The 24,626-nt window shown below is 36.0% G+C and overlaps 1 protein-coding gene across 3 annotated transcripts in view; it reads right to left on the bottom strand.

Moving 5' to 3' along the window:
* Positions 1 to 13,200: 13,200 nt before the first annotated feature.
* LOC149812159 (F-box/LRR-repeat protein 15-like) overlaps positions 13,201 to 24,626 on the bottom strand; it is a 48,477-nt gene continuing 37,051 nt past the window's right edge. For all 3 annotated transcript variants that reach the window (XM_089993712.1, XM_089993714.1, XM_089993713.1), the window contains one exon: positions 13,201 to 13,825. In XM_089993712.1, the coding sequence (XP_089849838.1) occupies positions 13,754 to 13,825 (72 nt within the window). In that variant the 3' untranslated portion in view covers positions 13,201 to 13,753. The remainder of the gene's footprint in view (positions 13,826 to 24,626) is intronic.

The following is a 24,626-nucleotide window of genomic DNA, read 5'->3' as shown; positions in this document are numbered from 1 at the left end:
AAGGGCTTAGCATTATATTTACTTGAGTGTGGTACTTCTCATAGAATTTCTTGTCCACACACCCATAAACAAAACAATATTGTTGAAAGAAAACACTGACATATTGTGGACACTTGTCATACCTACCCAATATTGGACTTATGCCTTTAACACTGTGGTCTATCTTATAAACCGTCTACCTACACCAAATTTGCACTATAAATCTCCCTTTCAAGTTCTATTTAAACAACCTCCTGACTATAAGTTTCTAAAAATCTTTGGTAGTGTGTGTTACCCATGTCTTAGGCCTTATCGCTCAAACAAGCTTGATTTTAAAACTGATCTTCATGTTTTTTTAGGATATAGCGATTCTCACCATGGATATTATTGTCTTAATCCACTCTCAAACAAAGTTGTTATATCTAGGCATGACGTCTTTGATGAAACCAAGTTTCAGTTTTATCTTTCCTTGAAATCGGACCCCCCCTAAACAAGTTGTCAATCCTATTGTTATTCCTAGTCCTATGTGGTCTATACCTTCACCACCACATCTCTCTTCTCCTCCTGATCCAAATCCATCAACACAACCATCAGAGCACACTAGGTCAGCTGATTCTATCTCACCAACTCTCTCTCTTGGTTCAATGTCACATGTTGCCTCTCACATGCCTACTTTGTCACCTAAACCAATGAATAAACCGACACCTCTTCGTTCTCATTCCATGGTCAACCACTCTCAGGCTGGAACCCATATTTCTAAAATTTATCTCATCATCTCTCATCCACTTCCTATAGCCTTGCTCACTGAATTTACCCAAGATGTTGAACCCAAAACCTTTCATTAGGCCAACAAGAGTCCTCATTAGTGGGTTGTCATGCAATAAAACATGGACTCTCGAATCACCTCACCCTTCTCAACATGTCATTGGGTGCAAATGGGTCTTTAAAGTTAAATAACGAGCAGATGAATCTCTTAAACGCTGCAAAGCTCTCGCCTTGTTGCTAAGGTTATGATCAAGAGGACAGCATAGACTATTTTGAGACTTTCAATCTCGTTGTCAATCCCACAACTATTTGCACGATTTTGACTCTTGCCACTAGTTATCAATGGCCAGTTAAGCAACTTGACGTGCAAAATGCATTCTTGCATAGTGATCTACATGAAACAGTTTTTATGGAGTAGCCACCTGGTTTTTAAAATTCTCAGTTTCCTAATCATGTTTTTCACCTTCAACGGGGTCTTTATGGTCTCAAACAGGCGCCATGTGCATGGTACCAACGATTGAGCAATACTCTTCTTGCGAGAGCTTCACAAATTCTCATATAGATACTTCGTTATTTATATTATACGCCAATGGTATTTGCTTGTTTTTCTCTTAGTTTATGTTGATGATTTGTTCATAGTCTTATCTCTTGCTTGGACTCTTCCTTTGCCGTCAAGGATCTTGGCAACCTTCATTTTTTTTCTTGGTATTGAAGCCACACATGCACCTCATGGTCTTCTGCTCTCTCAACGCAAGTATATAGTGGACCTTCTCACTCTTGCAGACATGGTTGGTGCCAAACCTAGTCCCACTCTGCTCTTCTCCTCTGTCACTCTATTGCTGGTTTAGGAGCTTCCTTTCATGATTCGACTCTCTATCGAAGCATTGTTGGCGCACTTCAATACCTCACCTTGTCTCGGCCTGACTTATCATTTTCAATTAACAAGGTTTGCCAATTTATGTTTCGACTTACTATGGAAGCGGATCCTCAGACATTTTAAGCATACGGCTCATTTTGGCCTTCTTATCAGATCCGCTTAGGATCTTTCTCTATCTGCCTTTTCTGATGCTGATTTGATAGGTTGCCTGGATGATCGCAAATTCATATGAAGTCTTTCTTGGCCCCAACCTTCTCTCCTGGATCTCTAAGAAATAGTCCATCATTACTAGATCCAGCTTTGAATCTGAATATTGGGTAGTCGCAAATAGTGCAGCCGAACTTATTTGGATCCAATACCTTCTTCCGGAACTTGGTGTTACCTCCTCTTCCACGCCCACTGTTTGGTGTGACAATGTTAGTGCTATGTATATGGCTGCCCATTCGGCAGCACAGTAAACATATGGAAATTGATGTCCATTTCGTTAGAGATGGCATTCATAAGAACCAACTGGTTGTGCATCATATTCCCTCCTCAAATCAAGTTGCTGATATCCTCACCAAAGCTCTTCCAGTTCATCAGTTTACTGTGCTTTGATCCAAACGCATCGTTCTACCCAGCCCGTTGCATTTGCGGGGGGGATGTTAAAGCATTAGATCCGCACACCTCAGTTGAATCCTGTGATCATGTCTTAGTTGGTGATAATGCAGAATCCACTCATCGAGTTACCCAATATGTGAAGACCCCTCAAAAGGATAGTGAACCGGACTCCTCAATGATAGCGCCAACTAAAGATAAACTTACCTTCTCTCTCAAGAATTCCAAATGTAAATGTAACCACTTGATAAAATCTATCAAAGAGATAGAATCCAAATAAGGAAATCGTGATCATAGATGATCTCTTGGATCCTCAAAGTTGTTGTAATCAATTTTATATAGTGGTTACCTCACACAGTTGACATTGTGTGTGTGAGATCATACTACGTGGACGTAGGTGCAGTTTGCACCGAACCACCTTAACTCCAGCCTTCTGTTTCTTTTATTTTCATTGTGTATTGTGATATTCGGCTCTTTTAGATACTAACACAGTGTAATCTTTTATTTTATCAATGAATTCTGGTAGGGGTCTGCCTAACCCCAACTTGCCTTTGAAAAAAAAAAATCCTTGCACACATCTGCACCCTCTCAACTAGGACTCAAGTTTGTATTGGGTTTTCGTTTGGATCATGAATCATCTTGGCAAGTCGGACATGGATTGGACGACTTCCTTTGGATCTAGGGTGTTGTGGACCCATCTTGTGTCATTCTCCCTTGGCTGAAGAGAATTTGATTTAGTGAATTCATTATATAACGGTAATGCAGCAAATCAAACAACTCAACTAATTAAATATACATTATTTCTTAATCCCTTGTGTGAAATACCAACTATACAAAATTTTCTTGAAAATCTATCTTCTTTTAAGAGTTTCAGTAAAATTTTCGTGCCATGGAATTTAAAAGCATAGGAATTCTTGTCACCTATATGAATAGTCCTGTCATATAGCCAAGGGCGACCAAACATGATGTTAATATATCAATAGAGTGATGTCTCACCATATCTCATCTTTATAATCTTTTCTCATAAAAAAATGTAGTAAGGCATCATCATCTCCAGTCATCCTGTAACGACTTGGGTGCTTTTCAGTTTTCAAATTAAATAATTTAATAATTTTTTAAGAAATCATCTTTTCACAAGCATCACTATCAATAATAACATTATAAACATGGCCTACACACTTAAAACGATATGAAAATATCTTTTGTAGCTAATTGCACGCTTTGGAAGTACACCAGATAACTAAAATATGATGAATCAGAGAAGGCTGACTATATCATTACCAATGTTCTCAATAAATTCATCAGCTGAATTGTCATAACTTCAAGATTCTCCCACACAGAGACGAACCTACATTAGGAATTGGGGGGAGGGGGGGGGGGAACTGGATTCCAGTCTCGAGGTCCTGAAGAACGGTTCTCCACACTCTTCTCAAATTCGGATATGGATCTTGGATCCATTTTTTAAATAAATTTTCAGTGAAAAAACATGCATTTTAGCTTTCAAAAATCAATGATCTATAGAATGGCAATCATGGTGGGACGGTTCATCTGATCTGAAGATCGAAGTTGCCTAAATTGTGTTAAAGGTTGGTACCCCATTTTGTGTATTTTTGGATCTGGATCCACCTTAGATCCAAATCTACAGTTATTTTTTGTTTTTGTTTTTGTCATTGTCACAGTAACATAGCCGTACTCGTAGATTGTTTTTTCACATTCTTGGGTCATTGAAAAGCTGATAAACGCGACTACATTTCATATGTTGAGATTATTTTTAGATTTCATCCCAACGACCTCTGAAAATCAACGCAAACAATAAAAAATAGTCATTTTGGTGATTGTTTTCTACCAAAAGTATATGTTTTTTATCTGTATCTTAGAGATACAGCAACAAAAATGCATGTTTTTAGGCTTGCTGAAAAACTTAGATCAAGGTCTAAGATTGTATTGTTTAGAGTCGGAATCAAAAACTCCTCTGGAGCACTCATTTTTTTAGTAAAAACTCTGGCATCGATATTTTTCTAATTTTGTGAAACAGTTAACTAGTCAGCATTCTCAGAGACTTATCTCCTCAACCGTTCATCGTATTGTTGTGATCTGGGTGACGTTGGAAAAATAACACTCCTATATTTTTTATTTTTATCAATTTTCTAAATTTTCAGTGCAGGTAGCCAAAAAATAGGGTAAAACAGTTAGAATAGGCGTCCTAGCACCTCTTCAACACTTGTTTTCAAGAGCATTTCTGGGGTCATATCTCGGCACCCGTATATTCGTTTCCGGCATGCCATACGCAATTTGAAAGTTAATTTTATTTTTATTTTTTTTTAATTGGGAGATTTTCTAGATTCTTTTATTTTTTGAGTCAAAAATAAGTAGGAACATCTATTGTTGCCTTCTAGACTTGAATTTTTTGGGGGAAATACACATTTCTTTGTATCGGATCCAATTTTCATTGGGTTTCGGATCCCCAGTTCCCATAACCCGTGTCTGCATCTTGTCTTTTGTGTTGTGTATTGTTTTTAGACCAGATATATCTTTTGAATAAGATCTATATCTGGATCTAAAATCTGATCTGTTTTATTTTTCAACATGAAAATTGTTTTGAACATGAATTTTCTGTTTTCTTAGGTATAAATAATGGGCAGATTGTGTGTTTACTTCATTGTTTTAGATTTAGGAAAATGAAAATTTTGTTGGAAAATTGCATGTCACATAAAATTTTCTAGAAAAAAAACCTCCAACAAAAATAAGAAATCATTTTTGGTAAAAACAATGTATTATTTTGCACATGTTCTCAATACTTTATTCTTTTTCTTAGGCCTTTGATTGTAGAGACTTCATTTTATCATGTTAATTTTTAAAACCCTCTAACCGATCCTAAAATTTGGATCTTTGGATCCCCCATTAGTACCAGAAGCCTTCAACTTGGGTATACCCCTGGTGGACCAAGGAGACCGGTGACCCACTCGCGGTACCAAGAACCTCAGTTTGGGTATATCACAAATGGTCCAGTGCGGAGAAAAACCCATCCTAATATAATTTATTTGGAGCAGACGTTGCCGATCTGTGGAGCATTCGAGGAGAACTAGGAAACATGTTTTCAAAAAATCTTGATATGTGTGTTGTTTGATTTGTCTGGACTCTTGTTTGTATTAGATCCTAAATCATGGTTCCACAAAAGGATCCAATTGATCCTCCAAAGAACCTGATTTGAGATTTGGGTCAGGGTCCCTAGAAACCTAACTAACCTTAGTATGTGATCTGATATCTGTCTAGGAGTCTACATAAGCTATCTAAAGGCACTCATGAGTTAAAAGCTTTATTAGTCGGGACTCCGCTTTAAGATTGGGAAGCACTTCTATCTGGTGGGATATTCATCAATGAACCTTCTGGAGAATATCCAGATCTGTCGGAGTCAGAACTGAAAGAAGAAGAAGAGCATGAGGAAGAGATCCGATATGCAAAAACAGATAAGGGTAAAGGTGTGGCAGATGAGTTCTTGGATCAATCTGTTTTGGAAGAAGTCGAGAACTCCAATAAAGTTTTGAGAACCATAGTGCAGGGTCTACAACAACAATTCATGGAAAATGAAGCTAAGTTAAAAAGCTTCAAACAGAATCAGAAGCGCAAGGCACAATATGTACCGATCTGAATGGTCTGATCCCAGATCCAGTCATGTCTGTTGTTAGGGCAATTGATTCTCAACCTGATGAGTACGAGGAGTGGGTCCAAAATTTGGAAGAAAAACTAAGAAATATGACTCATCAAAAAAAAAAGAACCAAAGGTGAAAGAAGACCATATGAGATCCAAGACTTCATTTTGGATCAAGATACTGAACCTTTGGATCCCACCTCCAGAAAGTTTATGAAGTTCAATGGGACTGAGAACCCTTAGACCCATATCACCCTGTTCTTGGATGCTTGTTTAGATTGCCTCAATAATAATTGAGCTTTGATCTGATGGTTCTCGAGAAGTTTGGAAGGAGAAACTTTGTCTTAGCTCTCTAGTCTTGATGTGCATCAGATTCGACAATTCCAAACTCTAATGAATCTGTTTATTTAGAGATTCAGGTTCAAAGTGGATGTGCTACCAACGATAAGTCAATTATTTGATATTAAACAAAAGAAGGATGAGGATGCTCAAGACTTTATAAATAGGTGAGAATCAGTAAATCATTGCATGAAAAACCCGATCCAAGAATCTCATGCCATCACCCTCATCATAAAAAATTTTAATCAATCTCTCAAAGGACTCTTAGTCACTCAAAAGTGTGAGACCGTTGTGGATTTGATTGATGTTGCCACTTAAATAGAGTTGAACCTTGAAAGGGGCATATATGATGGGATTCTGGTTAACATTGGGTCTGAAAAGGATAGATCCAAAAGAGAAGAGTCACCCAAGATCTAAGTTAGTGCAACCACTCCTCAAAGAGAAATAAAAGGTTATAGTCTTTCATGCAAAACTAGAGGCAAGCCCAAGATCCAAGATGGCCTAGATGTAAAGAGTTCACTAAAATCCAACCGACTCAATCTTGAGTACTAGGTATTTTGTTGCAAAATGAGGAATTTAAATTGCCTAAAATGTCAAATCCTCTCTCAATAAAAGAAAAGGACCACACAAAAGTATGCAGATATCATCAGACCCTAGGTCATGACATCGAAGAACGTATTTCTCTTAAGTACATAATTCAGGATCTCCTTGATAAAGATGAACTGATCTTGAAAAATAAAAAAGCTCAGAAGAAACTAAGTTGCGTCCAGAATGAGAAACTCCACATGATTAGCAAAGTTGAGCTAGTGTTAAAAATTTGTCATAATTCTCAGAGTCTACATTGACTTTGTTGATCAGAAAGAAGCCTCACAGTTGTCTGAATCATCATAGATTGCCTGTCCTCGGGTCCACCAATGTGAGACTCAAGTCGAGGAGAAAGAAGAAAATGATTCTGGCAAAGTCCCAGAAAAGCAATTATGTCTGAGTCATCTACTGAAGTTGTCATCATAAAAGAGGAAGAGAAAAACCATGTCATGGCTTCAAAAGATGACATTTATCTCATGGCTCCAAAAGAGGATGATCTTACCAAGACTCCAAAAAGGGAACGTTCAACTATGTTGGAATCTACCATTGGTTCTCTCGCCTTAAAGGAAGAAAAGATGTCTAAAATTCTTATCGAAGAGGAAGATCCTGAATATGATGATGTGATGGAATATATTGACTCGTCTAACTTGGTAGACACAAATTATCATACTCAGATGAACTATCCAGATCATTTCATGAAGATTTCTCATAAAGTCAAATTCCTTCATTCCTCTCTTGAGGAAAAAAAAGTTTTGTTGATGATACTCCTCAGAACAGCTTAAAATTTGCCAAAAGAAGATGTAACATTGTCATTCTCATGCTTATGTTAGTCATCAACCTTCTGATCTCAGCCTAGACCTTGAGCAGTGTCCATAGAACAACCAAGATCCTCACATATTCAACTCAAACTTCTGCTTCCACTATTGAAAATGATGGAGTCACATGCAGTCTGCACTATACCGAGCAAATCTATGATGGATCGAGAGAGCCAAAAGGTTAGCGGATATTTTTAATAAGGTGAAAGATCGATATCATCTGCCATTTCATATAGCCACATCTGGGGCAACATCAGAGCAAAAGTCCAACTCATGTTCACTTGAAAGATCAAGGCTGGAAAGGCGGAGAATAGAATCAGAATATGAGTCAGCGTATACCTCAAGATGAAAATGTCATGGACCTATCCTCCTAGCACCTGCAGTCTGTCACTTGGTCAGATCCAAAGTGCATCATGTTCTCCATGTCAGGTCAGAAAGTCATAAGAGGTAAAACAATACCATCCAGATTAGGTTTGCTCTCAACCTCTTGCAGTCAAAAGCCATGTGTTCATCATTCTCACATATTTTAAAAAAATGAATAAGTTGCTTGGTCATCTTTTATAAATATTCATTTAAAAATTTTAAAAAAAATAGAAAAATCTTAAAAATCCAAAAAATATAGAAAGTTCTTGAAAATCCAAAAAAATAAAAAAAAATCAAAATTTTCAAATGGATTACCTCTTTGTTGCAAAAGTTTAATCATTTGAATGATTTTTTTCCAAAGAAATCATTATATTTATGAGAAATTCACATGTACTTCATCTCACTCTTTGCATCTTTAGCAATGGTCGATTTCTTTTCCATTATTGTGAAGAAAAAACTTGAAAGATATCTTATATGAGAAGACAAAATAAAATGATTGAGCTTGCAGTAAAATAGAAGAGTAAAACTCTTTGTGAAGCCTAAAAATAACAAAGGGTGAATCATATAGGGGCATGTATAGTCTCATATTCTATGGTTTATGACCATGATGATCCACTTAGAGGAAAAACTCTTCAAACTAAAAGATGTGAAGACTGCATTTTGTTCTGCCTTTGCTTCTTCTACCCTCCTTTGGTCGATCATGTGAACTTATCCATCTTATGCACCATTATATTTTGCTTTTAAATCATGTTTTTAACATCTTTGAAAATGACTAAGTTAGTCATATCATTGTACAAAATAAAACATACATATTCAAGCCTTATCTTGTGGCATTTTTTATAAAGAGAAGCATTAAGAAAAAAGTTATCACAAAAAAATACCAAAATGCCAAAAAAGGCATTAAAAAAAGTGAGAAAGCTTCAAAAATTCCAATGCTTCCTCTGCAATCGAAGATCTTAAATAAAAGATGCCCAGGATTCTTTAACCTACTTGCTTTTCTTAGAGCCTTGTGTTCAAGAATGTTGTGTCCAACTTCTTTTGTTAGCCCCTCTAAGCTTTGTGGTACCCAAAGTTTGAAAAAAAAAATAGTTTATTCACCCTAAAGAAAAAAAATCATTACCATTTTATCCCTTGCCATCATCATTACCACTTACTTCGTCCAATAACATGTCCTATTTGTTTCCTACAAAGTCTTTGAAAAATGATTGGCTACTTAAAAATATTTAATATGGATCAGTTTGATGCAAGCATTAGAGTGAGGGAATTAAAGTGCATCGAATTGGAAAGTCCTAGGCTTTTATGCGCTTGGAGCTCTCATTTTGAGGCCTAGATAACCAATGAGTCTTACTCATTTGAAAGTTTATATAGTCTTAATCTTTGTAAAATTAGATTATCAGCTATTGAAGTATGAGCTTATATGTGTGTTAGTATGACTAGTCACTTTAAAATTTAAAGGTCAAACAGAAGATTTGTTTTTGTGAAGAAGAGCGAGCTTGTTTATTTTATAATGACTTCAATTAGGTATAAAAATTGGAAAGCAAAATCAAATCAATATTAGCAAAGAATAAAATCAGTATAGAGTAATGCAAGTTGTACATACTTATTTTGCACTCACTCTTCTCATGCCTGCAACACTTTTAATGGCAAATATTCAATCATATGAAAATTTTTATTTTCAAAATATGTTTTAAATTTTTTATCAAGGGACAACTCCTTTTTCTTTTTGAGAAAAAAATTAGAGCATCATTTTTAGACTTAGATCATCATGCATATTGTATTTCATAAGTCTCACCATGACACTAAGCATCATGTCATGCACCATTATCATTCATACATCTTTGTATTATCTTTTGTTTGTCATGAAGTTCTTTAACATAATGATTTGATTGTCTCATCTATAGCATTTATATTGGAGTCATTCATTTATGTTATATCATTTGACCCACAAAAGTCTACAAGTTGATCTTACAACAAAATTTGTTTTGACAGATTTTCTGCAATTTTTATCAATTTTATCCAAATTGGATTTTTCACAATGCATGAATCATTGTCATAGTTTTTGCAAGAAGTATCATTTTGAGTTAATCTTTTAAAAATCTGTCTTTGTTTGGCTGCATTTTTTTTGCTTGTTTCGTCTTGAGACTGATGGTTGTTCGTCGGCAAGACTCCTACTTTACACAACTACTCATTAGGTCGGAAGGACCCTTATATGAAACAAGGTTTCTTCTTTGTCTTGAGACCGCTGGTTGGTCATCGACAAGACCCTCTCACCTTGAACAATTGATCATCGAGTTGAAGAGTCAGAAACGTCTAAAAATACAGTTTGTCGATATCGACTTCAAGCAAGCTAATGCTAAGTGTTTTTTTATTGTTTTCTCAAAAAGTTGATCTTTCATGAGTCAAAAAAAATGTCTTAAGAACTTACTTTGGAATCATCTTAATAAAATTGGTCAAATCAAAGCATTTGATCATGCATCATCATGTCATGTCATATATATTTTTTTGCATGTTACTAACAAGTTTTCTTTTACTTGACGTAGTTCTTAGGAACTCAATTGTCTCATATCTCATTAGAAAAGACTACCTGATTTTATCTTAGGATCATCTTGTAGATATATAAATATTAGGTTCATAAGTTGTTTCACGGTTTGACGAAGCAATCTGAAACCCATTTGTTGAGAACATAAAGCATCCTAAACCTAAATCTTTGTCCAATAGATGTATTATTTCTAAAGCAAAACCATTCCATATCTTTTAAAAAAGTTCAAAAATATCTTTAAGAAGTCCTTTCAATGTTTTTTTCCCAAAAAGGTTTGTCTATGTCCGTCTTTTAAAAAAGAAGTCTTTGTCTTTGGCACAATCATTAATCATCTTTCATGTGATTTCAAGCAACAAGGTACCTTTTCCGTCTTTGTCTGACCTCGTTCAGCAAGACTTCTCATTTGTCGCACCGAGTTCAAGGAAAAGCCTTCACGTGGAGTAAAGTACTAGCTTAGTCTCTATTTCAACCGTGTTTTGCCGAACCTCTCTACCTATATGACATGCATAATAGGGAATCCCTCATTTTAAGCTATGTAGCTATCATCTTGCATCGTCAAGCCATCTATATCTTTGTCAATATCTCTTTCTCGAAAAACGTTGCCAGAACTGATCATTTTCGCAGTTTTTTAGTCAATGTGACTGTTTTTTTTGTCGGCCAAGCTTTGTATGCTCGACAACAAAAAAAGGCATCTGTAGACACAAATTTTGACCAAGTCATCTCATAACGAGTGTCGTACCAAAATCCAGTATTTTTTTTTCTTAAAAAATGGCATCCATATGTTTTTTGTCCAAACGAACAATTAAACTAAAGGTTCCATCTTTTCAACGAATAAAAAAATCAGACATTGGAGTAAAAAGTTATGACCAAAACAACAAGAAGGTCCCATTTTGAGCACATTTTAACCATCAAATCGATCAAATTTAATTTTTTATTCAAAATATAGATTAAAGTTGAGAATGTCAACTTTTTAACACATCAAAAATTACCTCCAATGGACATCTGAATAAGAATTTATTGTCAAAACAAGTTTATCTTTCAAGAGGATAAATCATTCATCATTATTACTTTTATGAATTGTCATTATTACCATAAGTTTCACTCTTAATGAGTTTTTAGCCATCGAATATATTGAATTTGGTTTTTCACTCAAAAGATAGATTAAAGTTGATGATGTTAGCTTTTAAACACAATAAAAATTACCTCAAACGAACATTAGAGCAAAAAGTTATGGCCAAAACAAGTTGACCTGTCAGACCTATTTTTATTCAAAGTCCTGAATTGTCATTATTCATAATGATGACACAAAATCATGTGTCATTATTACTCTTTTTTATACAATATTCTTTTTATTTTCAACATTTGACATTATTAAAAGTAATGATGACAAATGAATTATCGTTATTACTCGTTAACTCATTCATGTGTTTTAAATGTCGAGAAGCTTAAAAAATGATGTACTCAAACCCATTTTCGTCTATTTTGACAATCCAAAATAAGCCTCACTTAAATAAAATTTATTAAGACCAAATCATATCTGCTAAACACTTCTTTAAAATCAAATCTTAGCCTTAGGCTTAAATTCTTTTGATTTCAGCCTTTGATCTTGTCTCAGATATTGGATATGTAAAAATATATCCAGATAAAACCTATAAACAGGAGTCATTCTCTCTATTTACAGGATCAAACCCTCAAGCAATACCATTATGCAAAAATTCTTTCACGATCTAGCATAGCTTGGCTTAGCCTACCCAACCTAAAGTGGGGGTCTAGATCACCCTTTGGAGCACAAACCAATCTGAAGTGTTATCTGTACTGCCCGCTCTCAACGATCGTAAAGGCTGCCCAAGCTCATAATAAGTTTAGTTTGCTTATTTCGTTGCTTATTTAAATTATTTTATGCTTTGAATTATTTTAATTTTTACACATTGTTTTCTTTGTCTTTTTCAAGTTTGTGTAGTTTCCATTACCAAACTTGTTTTTCTTAAGTATTTCTGATGATCCAACATTCTTGATCTGAGCTCTGCTCAACATAAGAGGAAAAGCTCGAGGTTTGAAGAACGGTTCTCGACTCTTCTCAAATTCAAAACAGAATCTCTGATGTATTTTTTAAATAAATTTTCAATGATAAACCTTACATTTTTTCTTTTAAAAATCAAAGACCCACATATATATGAAGTTTTAACAAGTTTCAGTTAGATCACAAATATAGTTATAAAAACTTCATATTATATATGTAAATTTAATAAAATATTTACAAAGTTATAATAGATTTCAATTACAAGTGCATATTCATGATATATATATATATATATATATATATATATAATAAAATATTTATAAAATTTTTACAAGCTTCAGTTCTATAGTGCATATGTGATCATGCAAACTCTATTCTATATTCATTCTGTATATGCAAATTTAGTGAAATATTTATGAAATTATAGGTTTCAGTTAAAGTTCATAAATATAGTTATATGAATTTCGTGAAGTCAGAAAAAAAAACATGAATCTAAAAGTTTGCAATACCCAAAAGTCATACTAATACACCGCACAAACTTCAAGAGGTTTGATCGTGTGAAGGGTATAATAGCCTTAAACAAGTCTAACATTTACAAATTTAAACATGAGACAGATAAAAAATTATAGGGCATTTCAGAAAACATGTCAGTTTTGCCATACAGAAAGGTTATTTTTTCGTAAAATAAAACTAACATTTACTCCTAATTTTAAATATAAAGCTTGTCATCAATTCAATAACATATGTGGATAGCGGCCATGGTAATCCAAAGATTGTTAAAGCCCAGATGACTAGGTTACTGAACATCCATTAAAGCTCAGACTGAACTCATTTGTATGCTCTCTCTCTCTCTCTCTCTCTCTCTCTCTCTCTCTCTCTCTCTCTCTCTCTCTCTCTCTCTCTCTCTCTCTCTCTCAGTGAGTGGTATTCCTAGTCCTTCATTCAATTCTTGTCTCAACCGAGACATAGCCTTATTATCAAAACAGCTGACATGGAACCCAAACATACAAATGACAAACAAAATATATATGATATGGCCAAACCCCACCTAGAAGAAAGGGTGAGAAGAGAAAGGAAACGGGGGTACTGCAGAACTATGATATTTACAAGAGGACATCTGAGCATTACTTCACATCAAATACGCCTTCACTCTGGTCGGGAGGTGATGCACTAGAAAGGATAGATCTTTGAATAACACCTTGTATTGGAAGGAAAAATAGCAGGGTCATGCCCACAAGCTGCTGAAAAGGCGCTTAAGACTAGGACAAACTGTTCGAAGATTTCCTACTCCAGTTATCTGCAAGAAAAATTAGGAAATGGAAAAATGAGAAATAATTTCTTAAGAAAAAATATCACAAAAAAGGTTAAAACAGGAAAAATAACCTTTCAACCTCATTATTTCAAGAGCAGCAGCTAACGATAGTAATGATGCTAAAAGTACAAGCAACAGCTTCTCAATCCACTCATGAATACTCGGACAAGAATACAACATTGTAATGTATGAATGCATAGTCCAATAGGAATTCTGACTACACCAACGGAAGTAAAGAGGGTTGAATTCGAGTAGGGGATAAAGTGATTTGACATCTTCACCATCCATTGCTTCATCCCACAAGGACCTCATGGTCCTTGTGTACATTGTGGATGGTGAGGATACCAAATCACTTTTCTAAAAGTGATTTGGCAGATCACTTGATCTGCTCTCTTTATGCATGTCAACCACCAAGAGCTTTCTTGTCAAGTATTGTGGTGGCAAGTGTTGTTGATGACACACAACCTTATGTTTATGGGACAGCAGACATTCAACCATACTAAAAAAGAAAAAGAATGTCGTTAATGACTGCTAATGTAGGTTTGCTAAAAGTGACTGCTAATGTAGGTTTGCATCACAGGCAAAAACCAATTAATAAAAAAAATGTCGTTAATGACACATTAACCTCATGTTTATGGGCAACAGATAATCAACCGTATCAAAATAAAAAAGAAAACCAATTAAGCAAAAAAAATACAGGCAAACATATAGCTTGGGGATCCATCTGACTTTCGAAACAGTAGCCTTTGCAGGATCATTTAAAATGGAAAGAATAATATCTTTTCAGCAGCCTTGGAAGGATCAGTCAAAATCAAATGGCAATAGTTTTTCTCTGTTCATGTGTATTCCAACATGCTTCATCGGCATTATCGTTCAAAAAAATGTTAAACTCGCGCATGTGTGCAGAATGCACTTAACTTTGCGTGCATCAAGAACCATGAATAAATCAGGTATGCCCTGGCATGTAATCCTTAATGATAATATAGGGAAGTTTGAGCCGTCATATTCACAATGAAACCTAGAAGAAAGATGGGCTACACTTGCCATAGTTTATAAACTGAACTGGCCTTCTGAGTTGCATATTTTCAGCTCAAGTACAATCTAAGCCCGAGATGATTATACATAAATAAATATATGGATGACCTAGAAGGTTAAACCAAAGTTGTGAAAAGCATCGAGGCATAGTGAAGTGCAATAACTGCACATGAAAGTGATGACCTAGAAGGTTAAACCAATGTTGTGAAAAGCATCGAGGCATAGTGAAGTGCAAGAACTGCCCATGAAAGCAAGGCATAAGCCTTGAGGAGTAAAGTGTATGTTTCACACAAAATATTAAAACAATTAAAAACAAATATAAAAATATGTTAAAAATTAAAAATAAAAATAAACAATGCATTACTTATGAAACAATAATGAATAACAATTAGAAAATATAAGATAAATTACAAAATGAAACAACAACAACTACGCCTTCATCCCAAAACAATTGGGGTCGGCGATATGAACCAAAAAAGAAAATCATTCTGGGTCTTCCACATGAATCCTTCTCCTCCAATCATTTATATCCAATGCCATGTCCTCGGTGAGGTTCAAAGCATCCATATCCTTTAACTCCCCTTGTGTATTGTTAAAATGTAATATATATATATATATATATATATATATATATATATAATATATTTTTATTATTATATATATCTATGATTTTTATTTTTTATTTTTTATTTTCTTTTAATTTATTATACAATAAATATTATCTAGTTCGTATCGAACTAGATAATGTCTAGTTTGGTTAAGTTCCACTTGGAACTTAACCAAATACTAGCCGTTGGACTAGTCCAACAGCTAGAAGGGAGAGCTCAGCTCTTGTATAAATAGGGGTGCAGCCCCCTTGTAAACTTCACTTCTTGTAATGCTTTTCAAGCATCCTTTTTATATAAATAAAATTATTTATTTATGTGTGTGTTGTTCCTATTTTACCCTTTTTAAGGGCTTTGCTTAAAGTGTCTTTTAGACACTTCGTTCGATCATTCCAAGGGCGTTCGTGGAAGACCACCATTTCATTACATGGTATCAGAGCTACGGGAATAATAGATCTCGGAGAAAAGCTGCATCGGTTTCCGTGCCCTTTGCAAAAGTATTTCGCCGCTTGAAGGGAAGTGTTTTATCACTTCATTTGAAGAGCTCCCACATCTTGTATCCCTTTCCTTTTTCATTCTTTTATTGTTCTTCTCTTCTATCCTTATTCTTTCTCTCTCCTTGTAATCAATGGATGACAATGATAAAGTCATCATCATTCCCATGAAGTTAAGTGATACGAACTATGTAACATGGGCTTCTATCATGAAGCACCATATATGGGGAAAAGGTTTATGAAAGATTGTGGATGGTTCCGATTCGGAACCTAAACTATATCTTACAAAAAAACGAGGGAGATAAAGAGGTTCCCTATCGAAAGAAGAGAAAATCAAAGCCCTAACCTCTTATGAGAAAAAATGGAAAGAGTGGAGAATGGCTCATGCAAAAACAATGTCATGGCTTATCAATAGCATTGACATTAAAAAATGTTCAAGCCTTACCAAATTTGATTATGCCGATAAGGCATGGGAATACCTTAAAAATATGTATTCCCTTAAAGATATTGCATATGTGTGCAACCTCCAAGAAAAGGTTCGAATAATGACTCAAGGTGACAAAACGATTCATGAATATTACAATGGGTTGTCGGAACTTTGGGAGGAACTTTCTCTCTTAGAACCAAAGTGGCATTGTGCCGAAGACATTGAGCTTCCCCAAAAGCAACTTGTTGCTGAACACTTTTACCAATTTATAATTGGGTTAAGGCCGGAATTTGAAACCACCAAATCGGCCCTCCTTCACCGGGGAAAGATTCCCTCCATTGTTGAAACTATTGAAGAACTAACAATGGAGGAAAATCGTCTCCGAAAAGGTTCCTCTAAAACTTATGATGATTCGGTCCTAGCTATATCTAGGCCTGGGAATCACACTCGCACTTACAGACCACCTCATTTTGGGAGGCAAAATGGCGAGTTTGATAAAAGAAAGGTGATTTGTCATCATTGTCATGAACAGGGGCATTATAGGCCTCAATGTCCAAAATTAAAGAAAAGAGATGAAAAGAAAGTTGCATCAGTTGAAGAATCAAAAGATCAAGATGCACCTATTTCTATGGCTCAACTTATGGAGATCCTTCAGCCTCTTTTTCAAGGGGTCTCTTCTTCCGCTGAAGCCTCAACTGGAGCGGCAGTTGCATCTGTTTCTGGTCCAGGTAACTTCCCTTGGCTTTTAGATTCTGGTGTCTCGTTTCATATGACCCCACATTATAAATGCTTATCCGAATGTCTTAAAAATAACTCAACTATTTCAAAAGTCTTTACAGCAGAGGGAACATCTCTTGAAATAAAGAGAATTGGGTGTTTTGAAAAACACAAAACTTTTTGTGTTCCAGAAGTTAGATATATCTCAAAACTTAATTTAAATCTCTTATCTGTTTCTCAAATTTCTGATTATGGATGTAATATATCATTCTCTTTTGATGGTTGCTAGATACAGGATCGCCAGTCAGGAAAGCTGATTGGGGAAGGCCATAGAGAAGGAGGACTATATTATATGGATTTTTTGGAGCTACCCAAGAATGTTTTTTGCTTAAATGTTCAGAAATTGAAAACAGACTTATGGCACAAAAGACTTGGCCATCCTTATATGTCTAAAATCCAATATTTTCCAAATTTGGGAAAGTTTTGTAAATCTGAAAATTTTGCTTCTAATGACTGCATTCTTGGAAAAAATGAAAAGATTACCTTTCTCTATTAGAACTTTTGTCTCTTCAAAACCACTTGAGTTAATACATTCGGATGTTTGGGGACCCGCACCAGTAATTTCTAAAGGTGGTTTTGCATATTATGTCATCTTTATAGATGATTTTAATAGACATACTTGGATTTATTTTCTTAAACATAAATCTGAAGTTTTTACTCACTTTCAAATATTTAATAAAATGGTCACAAACAAATTTCAAAGTAATGTCTCCATTTTCCGCACTGATTCAGGGGAAGAATTTATGTCTAGAGAGTTTAAAAACTATCTTATTTCATATGGCATTATTCATCAACGATCTTGCCCAAACACCCGCAACAGAATGGTCTTGCAGAACACCAACATTGTCACATTATGGAGATCACTCGGACTTTGCTAATAGCAAGCCAAGTGCCAAAAGGGTTTTGGGTATAAGCAACTTTAACTGCTACTTTATCTTATAAACCGAATGACATCTTCTTCTTTAGAAAATATATCGCCGGTTGAAAAACTTTATACCTTAGCTCCAGACTACTCCAGACTAAGAGTATTTGGTCGCAAATGTTTTATATTTACAAACAAAAATGATAAATTCTCCCCTCGTGCAATCCCATGTGCCTTTTTAGGATATGCCGAAACCAAAAAGGGTACAGATGTTACGATGTTCAAAATAATAAATTATATGTGTCAAGGAATGTGACCTTTCTTGAAAAGGAGAATTTGTTTGAAAGTGAAAAACACAAGGATATTACTGAATATTCCTTTTTAATTGACTTAACTTCCAAATCCGATGAAGAGGATTTTGAACGTACTTTTGACAATGACCAAAGCCCTACTAGCTTTGATCTTGATAATGAAGATCAAACTAGTAGGGATATTAGACTTCAATATTCAAGACGAAGAATTGGAGAGCAACGCTCTCCATGCGCGTTAGAAAGATTTTCTGAAGTTCCTCCTTGTAGGACTTCTAGAATCTCTATACCCCCCGAGAAGTTTGTGTCCTATGAATCTTTTTCACCCTCATATAGGGCAGCTCTTGCTTTAATTTAATCCTATGTTGAACCTTCCTCATATTTTGAAACTAAAAATCATGCAGAATGGATTGAAGCTATGAAATTAGAGCTAGATGCTTTAGAAAAAACCAATACTTGGTCCATCCAAGACCTACCTCTTGGAAAGAAACCTATAGGTTGTCGATGGGTCTATAAAGTCAAAACCAAAAGTGATATGGGACCCTAGAAAGATACAAGGGACGTCTTGTAGCCAAAGGCTACACTCAAGAGTATGGCATTGATTACGAGAAAACCTTTGCTCCGGTGGCTCGAATGACCACAGTTCGAACTTTAATTGCCTTAGCCTCTATTAAGAAATGACCTATATTTCAAATGGAAGTTAAAATGCATTCTTAAATGGGAGCCTTGTTGAAGAAGTATACATGGAAGCTCCTCCGGGTATTAGTCTTCCTAAGGGTAAAATTCTTCGTCTTGAGAAAGCACTTTATGGTCTTAAACAGGCACCAAAAGCCTGGTATGACAGGTTTAGTCATGTTATGACTAATATTGGTTTTCGTTCTTGTTTGACTGACACTGCCTTGTTTATTAAGCAATCTGATGCAGGTATCATTATCCTTCTTCTTTATGTGGATGATATGATCATCACTGGAGGTGACAAACAGGGAGTTGCTAATATCAAAACTCTTCTTAAAACTCATTTTGAGATGTCTGACCTAGGACTATTATGATATTTTCTAAGCATAGAAGTTGCTTATTCCCCTAGAGGGTATTTGATTTCTCAAACTAAATTTGTTTTTAACATTGTTTGCAGGTTTGGCATCTCAGATGAAACAAAAGTAGATACTCCAGAAGTAGCTAATGTTAAGATGAAAATTAATGATGGAGAACAACTTGAAGATCCTACTCCATTTAGACAACTTGTTGGAGCTCTTTCCTACCTTTCTATCACTCGGCCAGACATTGCACATGTTGTCCACACAGACAGCTAATCAATTTCAACATGCTCCCACCTCTGCTCACATGGGAGCAGTCTTACGCATTATTAGATATTTAAAGAGTTCTCTTTCACGAGGACTTTTCTTGTCAGCATCATCTTCTTTGGATTTAATTGCTTATACTGTTGCTGACTGGGGAGGTGATCCTAATGATAGGCACTCAACCACTGTTTTTTGTGTGTTCTTAGGTGAATCTCTCATATCGTGGAGGTGCAAGAAGCAGCAGAATGTCTCTCTTTCTTCCACTGAAGCCGAATATAGAGTCATGGCAACCACCACAATGGAAGTTGTTTGACTCCGAAGACTGTTAGCTGACATGGGAGCTGAAGCAACACAGGCCTCGCGCATGTACTGTGACAATAAGAGTGCAATCTACATCGCAAGCAACTGGACCTTTCATGAACGCACCAAACACATAGAGATGGATTGTCACTATGTTCGAGAGGAGTACCTACACGGCACCATTGATCTGCCATATGTTACATCTGAGTAACAACTAGTAGATTTCTTCATCAAACCTCTTGCGGCTCCCAGATTTCACTTCCTCTTAGACAAACTTTCCCTCATTGTACCGTAAGTTTGAGGTGGAGTGTTAAAATGTAATATAGATATATATAATAATAATATATTATTATTATTATATATTATTTTTATTTTTTATTTTAATTTTTAATTTTTTATTTTCTTTTAATTTATTGTACAATAAATATTATCTAGTTCATATCGAACTAGATAATATCTAATTTGGTTAAGTTCCATTTGGAACTTAACCAAATACTAGCTGTTGGAACTAGTCCAACAGCTAGATTTCTAGCCGTTGGACTAGTCCAACAGCTAGAAGGGAGAGCTCTTTAGCTCTTGTATAAATAGGGGTGCAGCCCCCTTGTAAACTTCACTTCTTGTAATGCTTTTCAAGCATCCTTTTTACATAAATAAAATTATTTATTAATGTGTGTGTTGTTCCTATTTTACCCTTTTTAAGGGCTTTGCTTAAAGTGTCTTTTAGACACTTCGTTCGATCATTCCAAGGGCGTTTGTGGAAGACCACCATTTCATTACATGTATAACTGTTAAGTTATACACTGCCGGTCCCAAGCCCGGATAAAGGAGGAGGGTTGCGGTAAGCCTGTGACAGCCAACATAAAAACTTGGTCACACCCTATGAATATGAACCAATAAATTACAAAATGAACTTAAGCAATAATTATAATGCAACAATTTGAATGATCTAACAATTGTATCATTTAACCAAAGAACAAGAGAACTAATAGCAATCCAACACAACTTATTTTAGTACCTACATATAGCAACCATGGACATGCAAGTATTTCATTTTCTTGTTAAGGAATTAAACCCAAAAACAAAGCTAAGAAACAAATCAAATATGAATCAATATCAACAAACTTCTTTCTATTCTTTCTATATGGAAAATTGATGACATAAGGAGAAGAAAAGAGGAAGAAGAAAAAAAAAGAAAAGAAAAGAAAAGAAAGCAGGGTCAGAAAAGAAGCGAGGAAAAAAGAAAAAGTGCAGAGAAGAGAAAAAAGGTCAAATCGGGGCTTTGATGCCCATTTGGCCACTTATGTGAGGCACGCCTTGGGGGCAATAGTGTGCCTCGAAGCTTATGAGGCGCATGCCTCACCCTATATTGTGCTTTATGCATGTGCCTCAAGGCAAAATAGCCTATGCCTTGCTTCAAGGTGTGCTTTCAAGGAACACCGGGTTTAAAAAAATTGTTACAACTTAGGATGCCTTGGCTCGATGACTGCCTCATCACTAAATCCAGAGAGAGGGAAGAGGGGGTTCATTTGTAACACTATGGTATGGATGTCTCAAGCAGCTGGAGTTGATAACTCATGAGCTGATCCAAGTGATCTTCTTAGAACCTTCCACCAATGTTTTAAAATCCAAATGACTCAGGACTCTACCTGGCAGTGCCTTCACTCATGACTCGGTGACTCGGTGGGATCATGTTAACTTTCAAATGTATTGAATCAAATAGATATATAGGTAATTACAATTATAAACATATGATATACAATTACAAAAGTAGGGAAGGGGGTATCATGGGATCCCCTTCCCGTCAAACAATAGTTAGACGCTCAGGGGGATGTCCGATTTTGCACAAAAATTTGACTAGCAGAGGTCCTTGACCATCACTAAAGACATTCTTTCTGCCCAAATCTTTAGCGGCGATCAAGACCGCCGCTAAATGTGTGTTTTGCGTAAAAAAAAGAGAACCGCTGATCGTGATCGCACGCTATTTCGTCTGATGTAACAGTGGACGAAATGCTGCCGTCCACTGTTACTTCTGTCCCTACAAAAGTATACATAAGTATAGATTACGCAAATATATACATTGTGAACTTATATAATTATAAATAAATACATAAATAATGTATATTTACATATGACGCAGCAGAGTCATAAGTTGACCCAACTGAGTCATAGCCGAGTCATATGAAAAATCAGCCAATTTGTGACTCGGACGAGTCTTGTGGAAAACCTAGTCATTCAATTTTTTGACCAGGTGAATGGCCCAGTCGAGCAGAGACACCGAGCTCACTCAGCGAGTTTTAAACATTGTTTTCCACTGTAAGGAATGCTAGCTGCTATAGAATATGTATTGCCTTTTTCCTTCCATAATCTAAAATGTCACACAATTCACGTCTGGTAACTGACACTCATGAAGTGCATCGCTTTTGCCCTCCAAAGGTGGACACTAGAAACATTAACGACTTTGGTCAGTCACTTGTATGTAGTTCATCAAAGATGCATCAAAATTTGTAGTTATTTTCACTAAACTCCATGCTTACAACAAAAGTTTCTGGTAAAATCCATTCTTATTCAAATGTGTGAAAGTAATAGTTCATTCAAGATTAATGATATTCCTAGTGAAATGTTGATTCATGTTCTAATCAGAATCACTTTTTGCATCTGATTGCACCTAACCTTCTTGGCTATATGGCAGATGGATCAAGAATAGAATTTTCATAATGAACTTCCCCCATCATGAAACCTTCAAAGTAAGTTTCCCTGTTTAACTCATGGTCTGATTTTCACCTAAGTCTCATAGTGTCCTTTTCAGGTTTTACATTACTTCAGAAGCCTCCTCTCATAGTCTCATAGTGTTCTAATTTATAGAATTTGCATTGTATTGACAACAATTGAACTTTCTTGTCAACCATGCAATGTTTACTTAGGGCATTTATATGCAGTACAATACCTCAATTTTGCAAATGGCAGGTCAGTACAATTCAGGCAACCACTTTAGCAGCCCTCTGAAAACTAACATCCGCACTCCTTATGTGAAGCCTACCCAACATTAATGATCATGATAATTGCCACGAGATAAGGTTTTGGGAGATAATCTGTAGATAACTGGGTTTTCTTGATTAAACCAACAAATTTGGCACTACCTATAGCATCTGACCATGCATAAATATATTTTCCAAGTCAAGGACTTTATTTTGACCTTGGTCACCCCTCAGCTTCAAATAATGCACAAACACCTTTCCAACCTTAGTTCTCAGTAGGGCCGAAAACAGGTCAGATATGGGTCAAACCACATCCAGATATGCGACGTTTAGATTTAGATAGGAAATGTCTTATAAATATTCATGTATGCTAGAAATATTATCAACATTGTTGTAACGATGTAGGGAAAAGAGCTCACACAACCCACAAAGGGCACAAACACATGCCACTAATGGCAAACAAGCACAAGCCAATATGGGCACCAGCACAATAGCCACTAAGGGCCAAAGAGAACACAAGAACACTCTTAAAAAAATAAATATTTTATTAGGATTCAAATGCACAAAGAATGCATAGGATACACATGGGGGAGATCTCGTTTATATACAAAATGAGAGAGGACACTACTAGCCGTTAGACTAGTCCTAATGGCTAGTCAAAGCTGGTCAAAGTCCAGCAAAAAAATAAAAACAAGGGGGAAAATGCAAAAAAAAAATAGAAGAAATATGTAATATATATAGCATATACATATGTATATACCTATACAAATAAAGTGCATAGATACAAATATATATATATATATATATATAATTAACAAAAGCCACATTTTCCATATGGATTTAATATGAGCTTCTCATCTCCTTCAAACCGATACAGCATGGACAGGTAACCAACCCATATACCACAGATTTTCAGCACTAATGCTAAAATTAGGTGAAAAGCTAAGTCACACGGACTCGGCTATAAGGTCGACGCACCCGCGTCGACATGCCCCGACACGGGTGCGGCTTCGGACACGGGGTGGACACGGTCAACCAAGTGTCGGACTCGGTCAACGCACCAGGGCCGAGTCCATCCACATTTTGGACTCAGTCAACTTTGACCGAGTCTATTTTTGTCCACGTTTTAGGGCAAAAGACATAAAAACTAAAAAAAATTGATCTTTTTTATATATTTTTTAATATATATATATATATATATATATATATATATATATAGCCGAGTCTTTTTATATATAAGACTCAGTCAAAGTTGTGCCCATTAGGAGACACGGCTATATATATATATATATACATATAACTCACACAGACTCGGCTAGGGAGGCGACGCACCCGCGTCAACACGCCCCGACACGAGTGTGGCTTCAAACACGGGTCAGACTCGGTCAACAGGTGTCGGACTCGTTCAACGCACCTGGGTCGAGTCCGTCCACTTTATAGACTCGATCAACTTTGACCGAGTCTATAAATGTCCGTTTTGAAATACGTTTTGGATCCGGGTTGGGTCTGGATCCAGACCGGACTCAGATCCAAACGTCATCTGCATCGTCGGGGTCGAACCCTAAAAGGGGTTTACGACAGGGGGAGGGGCTTACCCTGTCAATTTTAACTCCCCCCAGCCCCTGCAACTTCCTCCTACACTCACGTCGACGATCCAGACTCCGACGATGGTAACCGTAGGCGACACCAGCCATCGTCTCCCCCT

The sequence above is a fragment of the Nuphar pumila genome, chromosome 17 (genome assembly GCF_984573655.1).
Source record: "Nuphar pumila chromosome 17, dmNupPumi1.hap1.1, whole genome shotgun sequence".
Classification (NCBI taxonomy): Eukaryota; Viridiplantae; Streptophyta; class Magnoliopsida; order Nymphaeales; family Nymphaeaceae; genus Nuphar; species Nuphar pumila.
The sequence above is the reverse complement of the archived record's forward strand: the minus strand, read 5'-3'. Positions and strand labels throughout refer to the sequence as shown.